This window comes from Strongyloides ratti, scaffold srae_scaffold0000003 (assembly GCF_001040885.1).
Source record: "Strongyloides ratti genome assembly S_ratti_ED321, scaffold srae_scaffold0000003".
Lineage (NCBI taxonomy): Eukaryota > Metazoa > Nematoda > Chromadorea > Rhabditida > Strongyloididae > Strongyloides > Strongyloides ratti.
Genome location: NW_020171521.1, coordinates 350371 through 370530, shown reverse-complemented (window position 1 = coordinate 370530; position 20160 = coordinate 350371). Strand labels below are relative to the sequence as shown.

The 20160-nt window shown below is 30.6% G+C and overlaps 7 protein-coding genes across 7 annotated transcripts; 6 read left to right on the top strand and 1 right to left on the bottom strand.

The window, feature by feature from the left end:
- Nucleotides 1–3561: 3561 nt before the first annotated feature.
- SRAE_0000052100 (Hypothetical protein) lies at nucleotides 3562–3998 on the top strand (the record flags this gene model as incomplete). The annotated part of the gene is made up of 3 exons (XM_024646423.1): nucleotides 3562–3627; nucleotides 3755–3867; nucleotides 3938–3998. The coding sequence occupies 3 exons, from the start codon at nucleotides 3562–3564 to the stop codon at nucleotides 3996–3998; spliced, it is 240 nt and encodes a 79-aa protein (XP_024500606.1).
- Nucleotides 3999–8973: 4975 nt separating this feature from the next.
- Nucleotides 8974–12581, top strand: SRAE_0000052000 (Reverse transcriptase domain and Integrase,catalytic core domain and Ribonuclease H-like domain-containing protein; the record flags this gene model as incomplete). The annotated part of the gene is made up of 6 exons (XM_024646422.1): nucleotides 8974–9096; nucleotides 9172–9373; nucleotides 9421–9491; nucleotides 9573–11355; nucleotides 11413–11612; nucleotides 11661–12581. The coding sequence occupies 6 exons, from the start codon at nucleotides 8974–8976 to the stop codon at nucleotides 12579–12581; spliced, it is 3300 nt and encodes a 1099-aa protein (XP_024500605.1).
- A 6-nt stretch (nucleotides 12582–12587) lies between these two features.
- On the top strand, nucleotides 12588–13026 carry SRAE_0000051900 (Hypothetical protein; the record flags this gene model as incomplete). The annotated part of the gene is made up of 2 exons (XM_024646421.1): nucleotides 12588–12980; nucleotides 13021–13026. The coding sequence occupies 2 exons, from the start codon at nucleotides 12588–12590 to the stop codon at nucleotides 13024–13026; spliced, it is 399 nt and encodes a 132-aa protein (XP_024500604.1).
- Nucleotides 13027–16206: 3180 nt separating this feature from the next.
- SRAE_0000051800 (Integrase, catalytic core domain and Ribonuclease H-like domain-containing protein) lies at nucleotides 16207–16428 on the top strand (the record flags this gene model as incomplete). Its single annotated transcript, XM_024646420.1, has 1 exon — nucleotides 16207–16428. One exon carries the CDS (start codon nucleotides 16207–16209, stop codon nucleotides 16426–16428), a length of 222 nt encoding a protein of 73 aa, XP_024500603.1.
- A 714-nt stretch (nucleotides 16429–17142) lies between these two features.
- SRAE_0000051700 (Ribonuclease H domain and Ribonuclease H-like domain-containing protein) lies at nucleotides 17143–17520 on the top strand (the record flags this gene model as incomplete). The annotated part of the gene is made up of 1 exon (XM_024646418.1): nucleotides 17143–17520. The coding sequence occupies one exon, from the start codon at nucleotides 17143–17145 to the stop codon at nucleotides 17518–17520; it is 378 nt and encodes a 125-aa protein (XP_024500602.1).
- A 1320-nt stretch (nucleotides 17521–18840) lies between these two features.
- Nucleotides 18841–19244, top strand: SRAE_0000051600 (Hypothetical protein; the record flags this gene model as incomplete). Its single annotated transcript, XM_024646417.1, has 2 exons — nucleotides 18841–18984; nucleotides 19071–19244. 2 exons carry the CDS (start codon nucleotides 18841–18843, stop codon nucleotides 19242–19244), a joined length of 318 nt encoding a protein of 105 aa, XP_024500601.1.
- A 277-nt stretch (nucleotides 19245–19521) lies between these two features.
- SRAE_0000051500 (Reverse transcriptase domain-containing protein) lies at nucleotides 19522–20025 on the bottom strand (the record flags this gene model as incomplete). Its single annotated transcript, XM_024646416.1, has 1 exon — nucleotides 19522–20025. The coding sequence occupies one exon, from the start codon at nucleotides 20023–20025 to the stop codon at nucleotides 19522–19524; it is 504 nt and encodes a 167-aa protein (XP_024500600.1).
- Nucleotides 20026–20160: the final 135 nt, after the last annotated feature.

The window sequence follows — 20160 nt, the reverse complement described above, 5'->3', positions numbered from 1 at the left end:
GGACTAACATGGCATATGATGTTGTAATGATCTTGTCCAATAGGGATTCGGAGATGTATAATTTCATTTAAAGATAGTTCTGTTCCATTTGCGGAGTAAGCCGTTGCTGATGTGGAGTGTCGAGCAAGTATGTATTCCTTTTCGATTTGTTTTGCAATTGAGAGGCTACAAACGTTGATGGAAGCTCCGGTATCCAATAGGAGCGTGATCGGTAATTTGCCCATTATTATGCGTAAACGAGGAAGAGCTTCAGAAAGTACTGCATTGACTGAGACAGGTACCGGTCCGTCGCCAAATTTCCATTTAGCAGGGGACAGTAAAGGTGCCGAATAATCGGTTTTAGGGGAAGGAGCAGTCGCTCGTGCATTATGTTGGGGCAGTTTGTTATGACTGCGGTTGGACCATATCTTAGTACCTAATAAGGTGGATAAAAAGGTCAGGAGGGAGACAATGCTTCGGGGCAGTGTCAGCATTGCATCAGTTAATTCCATGCGTTTGAGGTGATCCATAAAGATTACAAAGTTGTTGTAAGAAGTACACAACTCGGGATTATAAGTAGAGGACGGGGTTTCTTGTTCGGTTTTGATAGCAAGTAATTGTTGTAATGAGCTGATCTTTCTGGCTTGGTCAGCAATACGTTTAATCAAGTTATCGTCGTCATCCATTTCCATTTTGTCACCAGCGGAAGTTTTTATGGTTTCTTTAACTGCTGCTATTTCTTTATCGTAAATAAGCTTCATTTTATCTAATTCTGATTGAAGTTTCGTTGTAGCTGCTTCCGATAAACGAGTTTTCTCTTTCGCAAATTCAGTACTGTCTCTCTTGCGTTGTAAGTCGCATTGTTGTTGCATCTTTTTCTTGCTTGCTTCTATCAGTTGATCACATTTAGTCGTCGCTTGCTGTTTCAGGTCATCAATAGCTTGTGCGTGTTTATTGCGCATACTGTGAAGTTCGGTTTCATGGAGCTTCTTCTCGGTGCCAGCTTGTTGAAGTGTTCTGGTTTGGAATTCGAGCAGGGCATTCTTCGCACCGTCGGCGAGGGAAACGTGTCGATTATAATTTTCACGAAGCGTTTCAAGTTCGGTTAAAGTATCCTTATGTAGCTTCATTTGGGCGGCTAGAGCATCCTTGGAGGCCGAAAGTTGATCTTTTGCATGTGCTAAATCTGTTTCTGCATGTGGTAAGCGATCGAGATGTACTTTGATTTTCTTCTCACGGGTTTCGGATTGTGATTTGAAATCTGCAAGGTCCTTTCCGGCGGCAGACAGTTGAAATTGTAATCGGGAAACTTCATTTTCAAGGTCTCTAATCTTGTCGGAAGAGATTGAATGTGATTGCCGAAGTTTTGCATATTCCGGAGAGGATAAGACATCGATATCAAGAGGTCGCTTTCGTTTACGTATTGGAGACGGAGGGACTACCTTGCCATCTGGGATTTGGGTTTCCATTTCGTTGTTAGACGGGCAGGAGAAGTTGAATGCGTGGTGATACGCATATATGTCGAGAAAATTGAGGAATGTAGATTCGGAAAATGTGGTTTCCAAATGTTTGGTGAGGAAAATGTCCGATGTTGATAAGTTACTCATAGCAACAAGGGGTCGACAAGAGATAGGAGGATCTGAATCCTCGTACGGTGCTACTTTGGTTTCCAAGGCAAAGAAGTTGTCTTGAGAGATGAGTATAGAATCGACCAATAAAGCCGGGTGGAACAATTCTGGAGTGCAAACCGTATGCATTTCACTGGCTTCCACTGCACGGGAGCCGGCAAATGAATAAGTACCTTGTCGGTAAAGTAAAGGGTAGTGAAGAGGAATGCTTGCACATTCCCATCCGTTTACAGCCATACACAATGTTAGAAGACATACTTCAGTCACGGCTGTGTGAGGGACGTCGAAAAAGTTCAATTTGTCCATCAAAGCTTGAAGCATGGATCGTTGTGATTTCATTTCTGTTGTTATTGCGTTAACTTGGTTTCTCTTTGAACGTTGTCTCCTATCTTTGGAATTATCCTTTACTGTGGATGCAGGGTGAGTATGGAGGAAGGAGGGGGACTGGAATTGTGGTTTCTTGTCAAAGGGACGATTCGGTTTATTGAAATGTCGTTTTGGCGGAGCGGCTGTGTGGTTACGAGAAGATGTAGATGGTGCACTTGGTTGTTTATGTTGACGGTTTCCATTCGGAGGGGCTTTTCGTGTTTTTCGATCTTGTTGATGATGGGGTTTGCCAAATAACGATGTGTTTGGGTGAAGTCTAATGTATCCATTGAAGTACGCTTGCTTAAAAGCGTGCCATGATGTATCTATTGACGGGGTTTCTACAAGGATACGTAAATTGTCTGATAGGCCGCGGACAAACTGTCGGCGGCGCTCTCCATTGAGAGCATGGTTAGTTAGCATTTCCAAGGAGTCCATTCGAATACCATCAATCCGTTGGACGAACTGTTCAAATTGCGTGGCGTAAGTGCCAATGGGTTTGTCAGCTTGGTAAGGCGGTTTGATGTGGCTTCCAAGATTTCCACGGTGTCCATCATTGGACATTAATGTTACTATGTAACGGAGGGAGCCAAGGAGGGTCTTCTGATCATCAGGGATCGATTCATTCACTAACGAGAGGTAGGATGAAACTAGTCCATTTTCTTTGAGTAGGAGAGAGGATAGGTAGGGGGCTGCTATGCGGTCCAGTATTTGTTTCCGTGCCGGCGTTTTGGCCAGTGCAGACATTACTGAGCTGAGTCGTGCAATGTAAAGTTCAACTCCGTTGATTGTGGAGGAAGTCAGTAGGGGCACCAATTTGCCGATTTCCCTGCAAAAGATTTCGTCCAATTCTTTTTCATGCGGTGGTAGGGAAGTAAGTACATCGTCCACGTTCATAAGAGACAGCGGGTATTGAGTTCCGTAGATGTGGATATCCATCTGATGTTGTTTGTACAGAGTGGATAGTTGCTCCTTCTGTTGGGTTAGCAATTGTTGTTGGTCAGTGGCTGAAAGATTGAGGGCTTCTCTCTGCTGTTGAATCCACAACGGTTTCATATGATTGTAAGCCGCTATGAATGATCCTAGGTTCTCCGGAACCGGAGTGGTTCGTTTAAAGAGCTTCCGCATGCTAGGCTACAGGAGTGTAGAAGAGAGAGTAAACTACAACTGGAGGTAGCTCCAAGAATCAAAGTGAAGTGTGAATCAAAAGGGCTGTATATATATACAGCAAATGAATTCGCCCTTCGTAATAATAAGTAGGTCTATTATTAAAGTGCTCAGCGATAATTAAATATAATTACCTAACAATGAATCAGACTATTCATTGGCGTATCAATTGTTGAATGTCATAAAAGGTATTGTAGTGGCCTTCAAAATGGGAACTAGTAAATATGGATTACGAATGGAGTTAATGAAAAGTAAATATAATGTGTAGTGTAAATTTATGTTAATTGACGTCGTTAATGGAGTGTCTAGACTGTATAATTATCAGACTATTCAAAAGCTGATAATGTATTGTTAAAACGAGGACAAAGAAAAGTACCTCGAATAATGTATCATTAATGGATAACCAAATAAAGAGTACATTATGTATTCACGCGTGAATATCGTAAATATGTCTGAGAAGTTAAAACTTAAAAACTTAAAAAAACCGGTTAGTTCCATACTACAAATGGTGAATATACCTAATACTGTAACTGTGTTGTGGAAATTGAGCTAACTATCAAGAAGAGAGATAGCACAATATGCCAGAAAACTAAAACTACGTCTATTTTCTAAAGAAAACATGTTCACCACCAGGAGCTACCCGGACATGTGGACAATTCACTGCAAGTGATCAATTTGCTAAAAAGTCCCTAGACGAGTGGAAACCAATGGTTTCCTCGGGAAGGCGGTTAAATGAAGTCTTTCGATCCAGTAATGGAAGGAAAGAGAAAATACGACTTACGGAGCATCTGATGTAGCGAAATATGCGAAGCTGGAGAACTAGGATTGGTTGTGAGTCTTGATGGTCCTGTTCGTTGAGTGAATAGGAAGAAATCGTAAAGTAGGATGTTGGTAGAGGTGTAGCGGAGTACCGACTAGATCGGTGGAACCTCCATGTTACGATGTTTTATTTAGTAGATAACACCAAGACTGGTGTATTATTTGTCACTGGCCCTATTTATACCCCTTATATGGGCTACGCTCATATAACAATTTTTACTTTTTTCTACTTTATTATATTTGCTAATAAAAACAAATTGTTAATAAAAATTCTAATACTAATTAGAAAAACATTTTAAAACATTTAATATTTCATAAAAATTTATATTAAGTAAATTAAAAAATATAATTGGATTTCTTCTAAAGTCAGATCCACCTCAAATAACTTTTTTAAAAAAAATTTTTTTTTAAAACTAGAAAACAAAAAATAATAAGAAAAAAAGAGGAAAAAAGGAAAAAAAAAATTTATAAAGTTAGAAATAAGTAATATTTCTAGTGTGAAAAATAAGCAATTTTATTGTATTTTAGTTTTATATTGTGGTCTTTGAAAATCGCGACCTCAAATATATTAGTAATGTATTTGTTGGCGCTCAAGACTGTTATTTATGAAATATATAAAAGTGAAAATTAGGGATATTTTTCAGTCTTGAAAAATTGTATGGTTTATGAAGCGCGTTTTAAAATATTTTTATTTAATATTTTAATTATTTATTTTTGTATTTTTTTATTATTAATGATTTTTTTGTAGGGGTTGGCGATACCACTTGTTAAATTTAATTTAATTTAATAAATTTTTAACTACTGTAAAATAATTACGTTGACATATCTAAAATAAAACTTACAAATGTTATCAAGAGCTTTATGACATGAGTCACTAATTTTTTTATTGCAATTTTTAATTTCAAATTTTTCATATATTATTAATATTTTATCCTGAGCAATTTCTATATCTTTTTTCTTTGGCACATTATATAAGCGATCATTAAAACTTGTAATATCATATTTAACAAATTTTTTGAACGAATTTAAATCATTTTTAAATAATGATAAAATACCATTTACTGTCGTTTGTTTATTAAACAGATATAAAATTTTCTAAGAAATTTATTATTATATATGTTAAAAATTTTAAACTCACCAATTCAGGATCATCAACAACATTTTGAATTAACTTGTATTTATCACAAAGTCTTTTTTTTCTTTTTTTGTAGCTATTTGTTAATGAAAGTTGAATTGTTCTACTGATGATAACGTTATTCGTTTTAAAATAACTAAGAATGTATTCTGAAAAATTTTCCTTCATTATTTTAGAATTCTAATAATATGGAAGAAAAGACAAACTGAAAATATGTATTAATAAGAAAATGTTAAAATTTTTTATTTTTATAAAATTATGTTTTTGATAATTTAATGTTTGTTTAATTATTATAAATAAATTTTATACTTATAAGAATAAATTCTTTATCAGTTTGATAAAAAAATTAATACTAAAATAATTTTAAATAACATGCTTCATTGATTCTAACCTACTATTTATAAAAATTTTTATATGTCTTTAAAATTGTTAGTAAACTCTTAAAACGATTGTTGCTGTTTGAAGCATTTGTGAATACATTATCAGCTTCTAAATTAAAAGTTAGTAAATTTCCGAACTTTTGTAACATAATAAGTTTGTAAAATGAATTTTAAAAAAATATACAATTTATCTATATATTAAAAAAAAATGGTTTTGTATGTAAATTAAAACAAAATATTATTTGAGATTTTATTTTATTTGAATATAATGATTATAAATAGTTTTAATACGTAAGATGATACAGTTTTTAGACTCTACATTATTATTAATGAAAATAATAAAAAATTAAATTACAAAAAATGAAACAAATAAAAAAAGTTTTAGAGTAATAAAGTATATTACTTGTCACATAAATAAATAAAAATTTTTATGACAATGTTGTAATTAAGAACCAGTTATATAAATAAATAATAACATGTAAGTAAAAATAATATATTATTGTGTTAATTATTTTATTAGCATTTTAAATATACAATCAAAACAAGAACTACCTCATTCTTATTGAAGATGAGGTTTATTTACATATACATGGAGACGTTGCCTCCAACATTCCCCAAAAAGCATTAAGGTAATGTTTTAAAATGGTCATATGGATATATTAAAAACAAAACAAAAATAAACAATAAAAGGGCTAAAAGAATTTGATCAAAAATTAGCATAAATAATAGAAAAACAATCAATACAATAAAAATAATAAAAATTAATAACAAATAATAGCAACGGTCACTGGAATAATAAGATTTCCATATTTCAAAAAAAAACGGGTCTTACATCGAGAGCTTGTAATGTTGGAGTAAGGTATACGTCCCAAAAAAATTTTTTTTTTCATTCTATGCCAAATAAATTATAATGAAGAGTTATTATAATGTTATATTTTTTTTGTGCAATTTTTGTATTTATTTCTATTGTTTTTCCGTGTTATTGTTTCGTTTTAATTATTTATTTCGCGTTTGCTTTTTTTTTTTTTCTTGTTTTTAATCCTTTTTTAGTTCCAGATGCCTAACGAAGAGTTTCTTTGAGAATGCCGTGATCTTATTATCTGCTTGAAGATAGCCACCTTCATTCTGTCTGTTATTGTAAACTAAGAAACACAATAAAAAAGTTAATAAGGGTTGTGTAATGGCAAAAGTATCCTATTTACGATGGAGTAATATAGATAAGGAATTTGCCGGTAAAAAAGAGATATATATAAAAATGGAGAAGTGTGGATATGAATATGGGAACTTAATATATATAGATAAAACTTACGGTTTCATAGTGTGGGTAGCGGTTTCGTAACGGTGGAACCTCCATGTTAACTATTTTATTAGCATTTTAAATATACAATCAAAACAATAACTACCTCATCCTCATTGAGGATGAGGTTTATATACATATGCCTGGAAGCGTTGCCTCAAACAATTGCATTAAGTTATTATATTTATATAAAAATAAAAAATTATTAAATTGTTTATGTATTTGTATTATTTTAACCTAAATGCTTAGAAAATTTGAAACTTAATTTAACAAAGATTATTATTTTATTTAAATATATATTATTATATATAAAAATTATATTTTTTAACTTTATTAATACAATTTTTTTTAATTACAATGACAAACAAATTCGGAGTTTTATCAAATGTGTTACCAGAAGTTGATGACGAGATTAAAAAAACTATTTAGAATAATGAGCGTTTCAAGGACATTCTCGTTATTTTAAAAAATTATATAAAACTTTCTAAAAAGTGAGTTTGAAAAAATGGTATTAAATATTAATGTTATTCTAGCTTAAAAACAATTTATGACAATGGGAAAGAAACAAACGAATATGTAGATGTCAATCATTCTAGTATACGTTTTTTTTTTTAAAAATGATACGAAAATTATTTTTGTAAGGATAAAATTTACTTGTAGTTAATTAAAAAGTATTAAATTATTAATTTTTATATAAGATTAACATTTCAAGCCTTTTTTAAAAAGCTTTTTTTAGTTTTTTATTCATCCGTGTCAATGAAACATTAAAAAAATAAAGTTACAATTTGGAGAATATATTTTAGAATATTTTAAGCTGGAAAATTCAATGTTCAATCGAGCAATTAAATTATCATTGACAAACTGTTATATGAGAAAAAGAAAATCGCTACAATTGGAATATAATTAAATAAAAAATTTTAGCAAAAAGCTTGATTTAGTAGGTTTGTTTTTTATCGAAATATTGTATAATTTTAATTTTACAGAAATGTTTCTTTTTATTGAATAAACAAACAATAACGAAATAAATTTTGTCCGTATTTTCAAATGACATTAGTTTGTTAAAGAAATTCGTTGAAAAGGATATGGAGAATTACTATGATAATTTTAATCATACACAAAATATAGAAAAGATCAATGAGATATTACAAAATTTTTTTTTTGTATATTTGTGCCTATTTATCATTTTTACATTTTTATTATTATTATTATAATTTTTTTTTCTTTATTTTCAGATTAATGTTTCCAGTAGACGTCAATTTACAGATAACGATAAATAATTATTGATTCGGAATATTTTTTTTCTATTCATGGGCTGAATTGTTTTTGGCCGCTGGAGGCACCGCCACTTCAAAAGGAGAGTAGAAGGATAGGAGTTCCTTCACTATGCCCGCCCGCCCCTGTTGTGTGGAAGTTATCAACCGTTGGAGGAAGAGAGGCCTATAATAAAAGAAAGTAAGTTTGTTTTCAATTTATGATTAATTTTAAAATATTTCTTTTTAGTAGTTTGAAATTGCCGTTCTAGCAAAAAAAAAAAATTTCTTTTATGTTGATCTTGCCGTTCTGACAAAAAAATATTGTGTTATGTTGATCTTGCCGTTCTAACAAAAAAAACATTGTGTTATGTTGTTAATGTGCATTCACTTGTTTATTTTTTGTATAATGTTATTGTTTTATATTAATATTGAATAACTTTGCTAAAAGTAAACATAACGCAAAAAAAAAATAGTGACAAGAAGAGAGTAATATAAATAAGAAAAAAAAAAGATGACAATCAAAACTTTTTTTTCGTATTTTAATAACAAGATATTAATTATTATTTTATAGGGGTTTGAGTGATAAAGAAATTGTATAAGGGAAAATCTCAAATAAAGTTGAGGGTAAGTAAAATTTTGTCAATTATTGTAAGAGTATAAATTTAGTGATATAATAAAGTTAATAATTGCCTTTTGTCATAGCCGCCCAGTGTATTTCTATAAAATTTTAACTGGTAGATTAGTTACGTGGCAATGCATGACAACAAAGGCAGAAAAGTTTCGAATTAGAGGGTTAACTAGCGCATTTAGACAGATTCTTTAAAGAAGGAGATTCCTTAAAGATATTAACACTTGTGCCGAAGAATTAGCCAGAACAAATCTGGAACTTGATCCACTGAGCAAAAACTCCTTGAGAAAAAGTAGAGAAATTGTTGACAGTTTTTTCGGAATGGATGTAAGTGGTGATAGAAGTAATTCTAGAGAGAGAAGAGAATCTACCTTAGGGGAGAGGATTGACTCTAATAAAAGGGTAGAGGATTTGGAAAAGGATATAAATGATATTAAAGGAATAGTATATTAGTTGACAGAAGCTCTCCAGACGTTAATGGAGAGGAGAAGTAGAAAGAGTAATGAAACTAGTAATTAGACAAACGGTGAAATTGGAGCAGATCGTGCCCAACCTATTTCTAGTCAAGTCCGTCTGGAACCTTTTACAGGAGAGAAGGAAGCTGTTGACGTTTATAAGAACAGACTGGAATCTTATTTTGTAATGACACATACAGCCGAAAATATGAAAATTCATCACCTAAAGTTAATGCTGAAAGGGAGACAGTTAGAAAAGTTTATGAGTAATCCGGTTGCCCGCGACAGTTATGACCCGCTGTAATATTATTAGGGAGAGAATTTACTGAAGCTCATTCTCTTCTTGGAGCTCGGTCAAAATTAGATACCATCAAGTGTGGAAAGGTAGATCAATTTGTTTAAAGTGCCGAAAAAGTAGGAATGTTGATCGACTTTATGTATCCAAACGAAGCCAAGAGTTTAAAGCTTCAAAAAAAAATGACTAGAGTTGCCGAGTTGTTACCGAAACCATTGAAATACAATTTTGAATTCATTCATGTAAACTGTTTTGACACTGCAATCTATAGAGAATTAAAGATGTGGACAACCTTTGAAGAGGGGAGAAAAAGATATGAAAAGAAACCACAGAGTAATTTTAGGTATGAATTTAAAGGCAATTGTAACAAGTGTAGTGTAAAAGGCCATAAAGGCAAAGACTGTATTCAATTTAAGAATTGGAAAGAGAAGATTGAGAAGAGTGCTACCTGTATTGAAGTAGTGGAAAAAAATGCTGCGTGTTTTGACAAAATTATGAAAGCCAGAAGAATGAATTTACCTTTAATTGAAATGAAGTATGGAACTGGAAAGGCTGTAACGCTATTGGATACTGGATCCACGGTTACAATCATGACCAAATCTTATGCTGACAAAATGAGAGTGAAATATGAACCATGCGATCAGAAGATAAAAAGCTTCACAGGTAATCTTTATCGACCGATGATAACTAAGAAATATGAAAAGTTTAATTTGGGGAAAAATGAAATTCTGATCAGGCTATTAGTAGTGGAGAGTGGAGAAAATTCTAGTTGTTACGACATTATATTAGAAAATGACTTTTTCACAGAGAAAAGTATTACTATAAAAGGTACTGGATCAAAACGAAGAGTAGTAGTGGAAGGAGAATCTTATCCAATATTGGAAAACATGCAAACAAATAAGGAACTTAAGCCTCAATCAAAATGTGAGAAGATGGAGTTAAATCTTGAGGAAGAAATTGTACCAAGTGATATGCCAGATATTATAATCGATGAAATGCCGTCGGAGAATGATGAAAACAATATTTGTTTTATCACCATTGCTGAAAATGAAAACGAGAAATATGTTAAAGAAATAAGGAAAAGGTATCCTAAAGTAATTGCAAAGCACCAATATGATATTGGATCCGGGAAGATTAAAGTTCCGTTGCAAACATTTTTAGAAACTACACAATTGAGAAAGCTAGTTAGATTTATTCCAAGAAGTCAAGCGGAAATAGATTTTATTGAATCACAAATTAAGTTATTGTTAGCTGCGGATATAATTGGAAAGGGAGTAGTTCCATACATCCATCCTTTCTTTGTAATTCCAAAAGCTGAATCCGTGACTGAATTTAGAAGTTTGACCGATTTTAGATCAGTAAACCAAATCACAGTGCCATTTCATATAGAATCGAAGTTGCCCCGTACTTTATTTTCTCAACTTGCTGAAGCTAATCATATAACGAAATTGGATATGAATTCTGCATATTTTCAATTTGCATTAGACGAATCACAGTACAAATGTTTTGGGTTTCAGTGTCCAAGTGGATGTTATTACTATAAACGTTTGCCACAAGGAGCTAAGAATAGTGCTGGATTATTTGATATTATGCTAGAGAATTTGCTACGTAAATTTGAAAAGAATATGATATTATTTAAAGTTGATATTTTGATTTTCTCTAAAGAAAGTGATGAGGAACATTTACAGTTAATCATGGATATTTTAAGAGTATTTGAGAAAAACGACCTGCGAATAGATATCAGGAAAAGTGCCGTATTCTTGAAATTTGAAATTGATGAGAAAGGATTCCGACCATCTCAGAAAAGTTTAAGTAGATTTGTGAATCGGAAAAAACCAGAAACCACCAAAGAACTCTTATCTATCGCGTTATCTGGATCTTACTTTCAAGGGTGTGTAAAAAGATTTGCAGACTTGGTACAACCTTTACTGGATGTATGCCAAACCAAAAGATGTAAGAAGATAGAATAGACAGACAAGTTGATACAAGATTATACTAAATTTGTAGAAGCCATGCAAAACTGCGAGACATTTTATTTTCCAAATAACAAATTGCCATTTTTAATTACCTCTGATGCCTGTACTACCGGAATTCGAGGATATTTAAGCCAAATCAATTCCAAGAATGAGGAAAAGATCTTAGGATGGATGAGTAAAAAATTACCACTTACAGTGAGAGAAAGAAATCTTACAATAACAGAAAGTATATCAGTAAGAGAATTAATTAATTATTTTAGACCTATTACAAAAGGATACTAGACAATTATAAAACCAGATCATCGTAATTTAGTTCATATAGCTGAAAAAGGAAATGACGCGAGGTATGGAAGCTTTATCGAAGCAGTGATGTCAGGAGACAATCATCTACAGTATATTCAAGGAACTAAAAACCGAGTTGCTGATGATTTATCACGTTATGGATTTTCAAGTGCTGCCATTCTGGAGATCGTTCCAAAGGATAAATTAACACTGGAAGAACAATTGAAAGAAGAAAAGATAAAAAAAGCCAGGAAAAAAGGGGAATATGATGGATACAAAATTATACCTCAATGTCCAAAGTTGATCATGATCTTGAAGGAGGGAAAGGAGATACCATTGATACCTGATCAATTTGTTTCAAACTTGTTGATGATAAGTCATGATAACGCAGGATATGTAGAGTTTTCAAAAGTTTATGAAACGGCGAAAGAAGTATGTTATTTTACAGGAATGAGACAAAGAATTTTGGATTATTGCCGGTCATGTCAACCGTGCCAATTTAGAAACCATTCACCAAAAGTAAAGTTGGCAGAAAAGGCGATTATTTATGAAAGACCTAATGTATGCTTGGTAATTGATATATGTAGAAGAATCTCACCACCAAGCAAAAAGTATCACTATATCCTGGGAGTGATAGATTGTTTCACTAGATGTGTCACATTAATACTGTTAGAAAATTATTCATATAAAAATGCATTGAAGGAACTATACAGACGTGTGTTTTATATTCATAGACCACCAGAGAAGGTACGTTTAGATGGAGCCGGAAATTTTAGAAATGTTAATTTGGTAAAAGCATTGAACGATAGTGGAATTGAAGTTTCTACGTCGGTTCCGTATTGTTCGAAAAGTAATAGTCTTATAAAAAGATTATTTAAGCAACTACAAAATTGTATAGCTAAGTATAAACAATATGAGTAGGCAGAAATGTTAGAACCGTTTGCTTATTTCTATAATACCACGGTTCATAAAACTACAAATCAAATGCCATATTATTTACACCATTTGAGATACCCGCATAAAGGATTGGAAAGATTTGCTAAATCCGGAAATCAAGGTAGAGTGGATTTGGATTTACCAGCCAAAGCCCTAAAATCATATGCAGAAAAATGTTATCAGGAAGCCACACAATCAATAATTAAAGCCAGTGAAGGAAAAGGTGTGGGAGAAGATGACATAAAGTTTAAATGTGGAGACCTTGTGTTAACCTTGAATAAAACAAAGACAGGAAAATTCGAAAATAATTATTTAGGACCTTTCTACTTGAAGAAGCTTATAAGAAGAAATGCGTATTTAGCGAAATACGATATGGAGAGGAAAGTGTGTTTAAAAGGAAATTCTATAATGCGCAATGTTTCAGACTTAAAGAAATTCTTTTGTAGACCGGCGGAAGTAAAACATAACGCAGAAAAAAAAATAGTGACAAGAAGAGAGTAATATAAATAAGAAGAAAAAAAGATGACAATCATAACTTTGTTATTTTTTCGTATTAATGATAACAAGATATTGATTATTATTTTATAGGGGTTTGAGTGATAAAGAAATTGTATAAAGGAAAACCTCAAATTAAGTTGAGGGTAAGTAAAATTATGTTAATTATTGTAAGAGTATAAATTTAGTGATATAATAAAGTTTAATAATTGCCCTTTGTCATAGTCGCCCAGTGTATTTCTAAAAAATTTTAACTCAGATAACTAGTCAAAAGTTGTTCTTTTGTTAATATTCAACAGTAAAGTATTTATTATCAAAGTAAAAATTGTATTTCTTAAAATATTTATTATAATTTAGATTTTTTTTTTGTAAATTTTATTCTATTTTTTTTTAATATTAAATGAATTCATCCCAGATGAAACTGCAGCTGTAAAATATCCTTAAAAACGTGGTTTAATTCCTGAAACAAAGGAATGCGAAAATGACTGTGAAATAAAGCTTTCTTTCGGTGCAGTGATTAGATGGAGATGCAATCTTAGAAGCTGCAGAAAACAGATTGGAGTGCGGGTCGAAACTTGGTTTCAGAGAACCAGAATGCCACTAAAAACAGCAATATTGTTTATTTATTTTTGGGCAAATAAATAATCGTTTGAAAATATTATGAAAAAGAAATTGGAGCTGAATCCAGGTGCGATTGTGAACTGAAACAGTCTTCTGAAAAAAGTGTGTCTTTTTATGGAGAAGAAGGACAAAAATAAGATTGGAGGAAATAGATTAACTGTGGAGGTTGATGAAACCTTGTTTGCCAGAAGGAAGAATCATTCTGGAAGAATGCTGGGGCATCAGTGGTGCTTTGGAAAGATCTGCAGAGAAACTAAAAAGTGTTTCGTGGAGCATGTGACAGATAGGACTTCAGAAACGTTGATGGAGGTGTTGAAAAGAAGTGTTTACCCGGAAACCCTTATTATCTCGGATATGTGAAGAGGATACACTAAAGTAGGTGCTTTTGGGTATGAGCACTTTAAAGTGACCCACAAGTATAATTTTGTGGATCCACTGACGAATGTTTATACCAAGAACATTGAAAAGGTCTGGAAGTCAGTAAAGGAGAGGTTCAAGAGGCGGAATGGGTCTAGCAGAAGCATGTTGGAGGAGTACATGCACGAATTCACATGAAGGAAAAAAAATAAAAATAATGAATTTAAGTCTATTTTAAGAGACTTTGTTTTTTTTAATGTATTTTTAAATGAAGAATAAATTTTTTTTTACATTTTGTTGGAAACATTTAGGGGTATTTATTTTTAAAAAAATTTTTTTAATTTGGTTAATTTTTGAATAAATTACATGAAATTAAAAAATGGTAGTCAACTGATTAAATAGTACCTAAGATTCTTTTGACTCTTCTAAGTAAAGAGTTTAAAGCAGAATTAGGTGAAAAAAAACAGAATAAGCTGATAATGGTCTTTGATTAACCTAAAAACTCAAATTTTACCATAAGATCTAACTTAATAATTCCAATTATACGTGAGAATAGAGGAAATATCTCAATACCGAGAAATAATGAAACTCAAATGCCAGCACTTCCAAAAAGCGATACTTAGAATCCAACTATTATAATTAATGCACCAAAATCAAGACGTATTTTTTGCAATCTACCTCAATTACTTTGGATTGTGGATGAACTTAATTTAGAATTAATTAAAAATTCTTCGCATATTTATGCCATTAAGCAAAATAGCGAATTTGAATATAAATTTAATATAGAAGAGCATATGTACATTTTATCGACAGTAAAACAATTAAATCTCTATCAAGTAAATCTTATTTCATATATGAAATTTAAGGAAGTAAATGATGGAGTGATTGTCGCCATATTTTTTGACATCGTTGATTTCTTAACCAAATTTGGGGTTGATCAGATAAACGACGGCAAGAGATGTTCCCGTTTAATTAATTTATGTTTTCGATATATATTATTTGGATTTGGTTTTAAAAATTGGTTACGTGAGTTTCGTCGATCAGTTGCAATTTGTTGCATTATTTGTATTTCACTAATGTAAAGCTATCCCACTATAAGCCTTACTCAAAGTAAAATAATTAATAATATCAACAGACACATAGATTTATACGCCGCCAGATTTTAAAAATAAAATTGAAAATGTGTTTTGAATTTTTTAATAATATTTTTTCTTAATTTAAATTTAATTTTTTTTGTAATATGATACAATTAATATTTTCATTATTAAACAAATTCTTTTTAAACGTTTACTCAAATTTAAACATAAGATGTGTTCTTTTCTTGCATACACGCACACATGAAATAAATTACAAAGAAAGCACGAAAGTAATTTTAGCTTTGAAAGAAGCTATTTTTTATAGTAACTTAGAAATATGTTCAAGATATGAAATAATTTGTAAAAGTAATATAAAAGAGTTAGAAAAAAGAAATAGAGTAATTCCATTAACGGCTTTTAATACACACCAACGATTATTAGTTAAACATTCACCATTTTAAATAAAATTTCAATTTATAGATACAAGTAAAGATTTATTTTCTGTCATTTGTAAAGTAAACTTTTCAACGATCACAACTGTTGTTAAAAAATCTTATCAACCTTTAGAAATAGCAGATTTATTACCTTTCAGTTTATCAGAATTAAAAGAATCTTATAAAAAGAATAAAGATGTAAATTTAATATTAAATATGTTTTGTGACGTTAAAACTAAAGACGAAATCAGAATGAAATTAGCTCTAAGTTTTAGAAAGTTTTTGGATAATATGGAACTAATAAATGAAATAATTTTTATTGATAAAAAATTATTTATTACGACAGAGTTGTCTAGTAAGCTAATGTTATTTTTACATAAAAAACATGATAGTGCATAAGCAATGCAATTGAAAGCAAATAAGTAATGTGTAATGGCAGTAAATAATCGTTAAGTCAAAGAAATTTATGAATTATGCAATTTTTGCAACTAGTTACAGAGAAACAAGACAAAAACTGTAGATAGTTGGCCATGTACTGATAGTTCACACGAACGTTACCATGCAGATATGAAAGAGTTAAACAAATAATAATTTCTTTGCATTACAGACGTACATAGTGGTTTTATCATGGTTGAAACTCTAAAAACAGAAAAAAGTTTTGAAATCATAAATAAATATCGTTCAATATTTAAGTTATATGGAAAACCAACTTTATTAGTAAGTGATAATGCCAGATACTTTTGTGCTGAGGAAACAATTAAATTTTTAAAAAGTATAAATGTTAGTCCCATTTTTTCAATACCACGTTGTTCACAAAGTAACGGGTGTGCTGAAAAAATTGTTGGTTGATAAAATTGAAAGCACAAAATTTAATAGATGATCAGATGAATACAGTTAAAGCTGTTAAAAAAGCTGCAATCATATTATAAGACAGGTTTACAAAAAAAGAAAAAAAGCCAAAAAAATTTTCTTTGGAATTGAAATAAACATCAAAAACATCATGGAAAAGCATAATTTCCAATCAAAACCAATGTCAATTGAATCCTTATTCAAAATTGATCGTTCGGATAAACAATGGTAAACTGGAATTGCTATTGAACAAATAGGTAAAAATATTTTTAGAATTGAAAGTCAAGACAGAATATTTATTAGAGAGTCAGATTCCATTAACTTTAAAAAAGTGGGTAGAATATTGACAAAGTTAGGTACAAAGATAATGAAACAATATCTAACAAATCCACAGCAACATCTACAAATGATACATAAATTAATGTAAATAAATCTTTTACAGATAAAGATACATTAGAAGGAAATGATATGTTAAATAATCTTAATGAATTCTTACAATTTAACAGAACATTGGAAAAAGATGATCTTCTAGGGTTAAAACACACAACAAACCAAGAAAATATAGATTTAAATTACAATTGTATAGAAACAGAAAAAGAATATTAACAATTTGTAAGAAAGGGTAAATTCAGAATAGATAAATCAGCTTTTCAAAGGGTAGGATCTGTTTTTGTTTTAAAATCAAATTATTTCCATATAAATACAGTATCTGGAATGAAAAGAAACAGTAATGATTCAGCTCAACAAGCTGAGATGACTACATTAACTCTAGCTTTAGAAGAATTACATTGTTTGATTTATGGAAAAACATTTAACAATAATGAACCAACTCTAATTGCCAGTGATAGTGATTATGTTTTCAAAACAGTAAAAATTTACTTTAAAGTGTGGGAAAACAGAGGGTTTAAGAAGGCAAATAATGAAACTCCTGCTATTCTAAAAAAATGGAAAGGCATTTTTAAAAGATTGAAACAAATGAATATTAAGCTCATTAAGGTACGGGCACATGCAGAAATTATAATTAACTGTAAAGCTGATACTGCAGCTCGTAAATATGCATCTGCGATGCGAGTATTGAGATCTCAAGTATAGAAGCAGAAATATAGTGAATTAAATATTTTAATTAGATTCTAAGTGTTTAGAAGCATGTTTGGGTAACTTTAAGTTAAAATACTTAGCTTTAGTTTAACTATCTATTATATATACTAATTTAGATTACACGAAAGTCATTATTTTAAAGACCTTGTAGATTATAAGAAATTATCAAAAGTAAGAATAATGTAGTTATTTTATTTATCTTGTTATTTATAGTTTTTGATTAATTCCAATAAAATATTAACTTATCAATCGTTTATTTTATACAATTATAAAATGAATCCAAACATTATTTATCCCAAATAAAGAAATATTGTGTCTTATGTTAAATTCTACATTTGTAGAAAATAGTAAGTTATATAATTTTATATTCCTTTATTGTAACTGGATACTAGAGAGATAGAAATGTTTTTATTCTAATTTTATAATTATAATTTAATAATATAATAAAGCTAATTAAAAAGTTAAGTGTTATTGTTCTTAAGACTCGGAATTTATCTTCGGCAAATACCAAGCGTAAGCGCAACCAAAAATATTTTTTACTAAACAATATTAGGAAGTTAACCATAGTTATCAATTCAAGAATTGTGACTAACGTACTTTATCATTTGGAAAAAAGTTACGTCTATTACTAATTCCAAATGTTATCAAAAGCTAAGTCACGAATCATTTATTGATAAAAAGGACAGCTTAACTTAATCTTTTTATATTATAAAACATCCACATAATGATTGTCTTATACATTAATCATTTAATTAAAGTATGCTTAAGATTTTACCCATATATGGCAGTAATACTTCATATATATATACCATAAAAGGTACCAAGATAATTGAAAGTAATTACTTAATATTAAAAGTTTTAAAAACTCTAAAAATAAAATTTATATTGAAGACAATTAATTAAAAGAATTGGCTATCGATAATTTAAAAATTAGTCCCGAGATAAGTATATGAACAAAAAAATTAAACACATAATTTTACTCAAAAACTGAAAACTTTAAAGTCAGTCACTTATTATTTTATTTATTCTGGATAAGCTATTTGGAAACGACCCAATTAATCTGAGTATATCAACTAAGTTAGTTAGATTTTGTGTTAAATATCAACCTACAACCGATAAATTAAGAACTGAATTTTTCATAGAGTTATTAGATATCTATCAGTCGACAGAATCTTTAGTTAAAGAAAAATTAAAGTTAGTTTAATAAACCATAATTCTTCAGAGATAAACATGTATGCCTGTTTAACTACTCCAAATTATGAAAAAAAAAACCTTTTGATAAATTTTTTTAAACGTTTTGAAAGACTTTTAATAATGAATGGAATTAAAGAAAATGAAAAGAAAATCTTTGCTTTTATATTTAAACTTCCTGATAACATTATAGAATATTATGAAATGAATTCAACAGCAGAAAATACATATAAACAAGCTAAAGAAATTCTTATATCTAAATATAATGTAGGAGTCTTTATCAACATTTTAATTATTATTACTATTATTTTCTTAGCTATCTTCCCATGCGGAGTCAGCTTTTTTGGATTTAGTCCTTCATTTGTCACGATCAAATGTTTGATCTGGATGAAGTCCAGCAAGTTTTAAGTCTTTGTGTAAAGATATCTTTCCATCTTGGTTTTGGTTTTCCTCTTGGTCTTTTACCATCTATCTTTATTTGTAAACTAGTTTTTTCGACTGATGATTCTTTAGATCTCAGCACATAACCATACCACCTTAGTCTATTCTTTCTTATTTTTCCTATTACAAAGGGTACTGCGAATTTTTTCCAAATGTCAGTATTTCTTATATGATCTAGTCTGGTATATCCAGCTGCTCATCTTAACAATTTTGTTCCATTGATGCTATTTTCGTCTCTAGTTCTTTTGTGATTGGCCAACATTCAGAGCTATAAAGAGCTACTGGTCTGATTACCGATTTATATATTTTGGATTTTAGTTTTATGGGTGTTCTTTTGTCGCATAGTACAGGAATAGTTGTGCGCTATTTATTCCAACAGCTGGATATTCGGTTGTTAATCTCTTTTGCAAGTTCAACATTTGAAGATATAATAGATCTTAAGTATTTGAAATCTTCGCATTTCTTTAGTTTAATACCATCTATATGAGTTGGCCCTTCTGTTGAGTCTGTGCTGAGGAATTCGGTCTTTTTAATATTCAGTCCTAGTCCATATTTCTGTAGCAGGTTTTTCCAAGATTGTACTTTTATTTCAAGGGATGATTTACTTTGGTCTGCTACCATTATGTCATCTGCATGTAGTAAAGTCCATGGGGCTGGTTGGGGGTTTCCTTTCAGGATACAATTCATCACTAGGATGAATAATAGTGGTGATAAAACTGATCCTTGATGGACACCTATTGTGATAGGGAAGCTGTCTGATATGCCTGCCGTAGTTTTTACTTTGCTAGTTGTATTTTGGTAGAGTATTTTCACCCAGGTTACTAGTTCTTCAGGAATGTTATGTGCTCGAAAAGCATGCCATATCATTTTGTAAGGGACTTTATCGAATACTTTTTCTAGGTCTAAGAAACATGCGTGTAAAGGTATCTTCTTTTCACGGTGTTTTCAAAAAGAAGTCGTGTTGCGTGTATTGCATCAGTTGTTCTACATTTTGGGATAAAA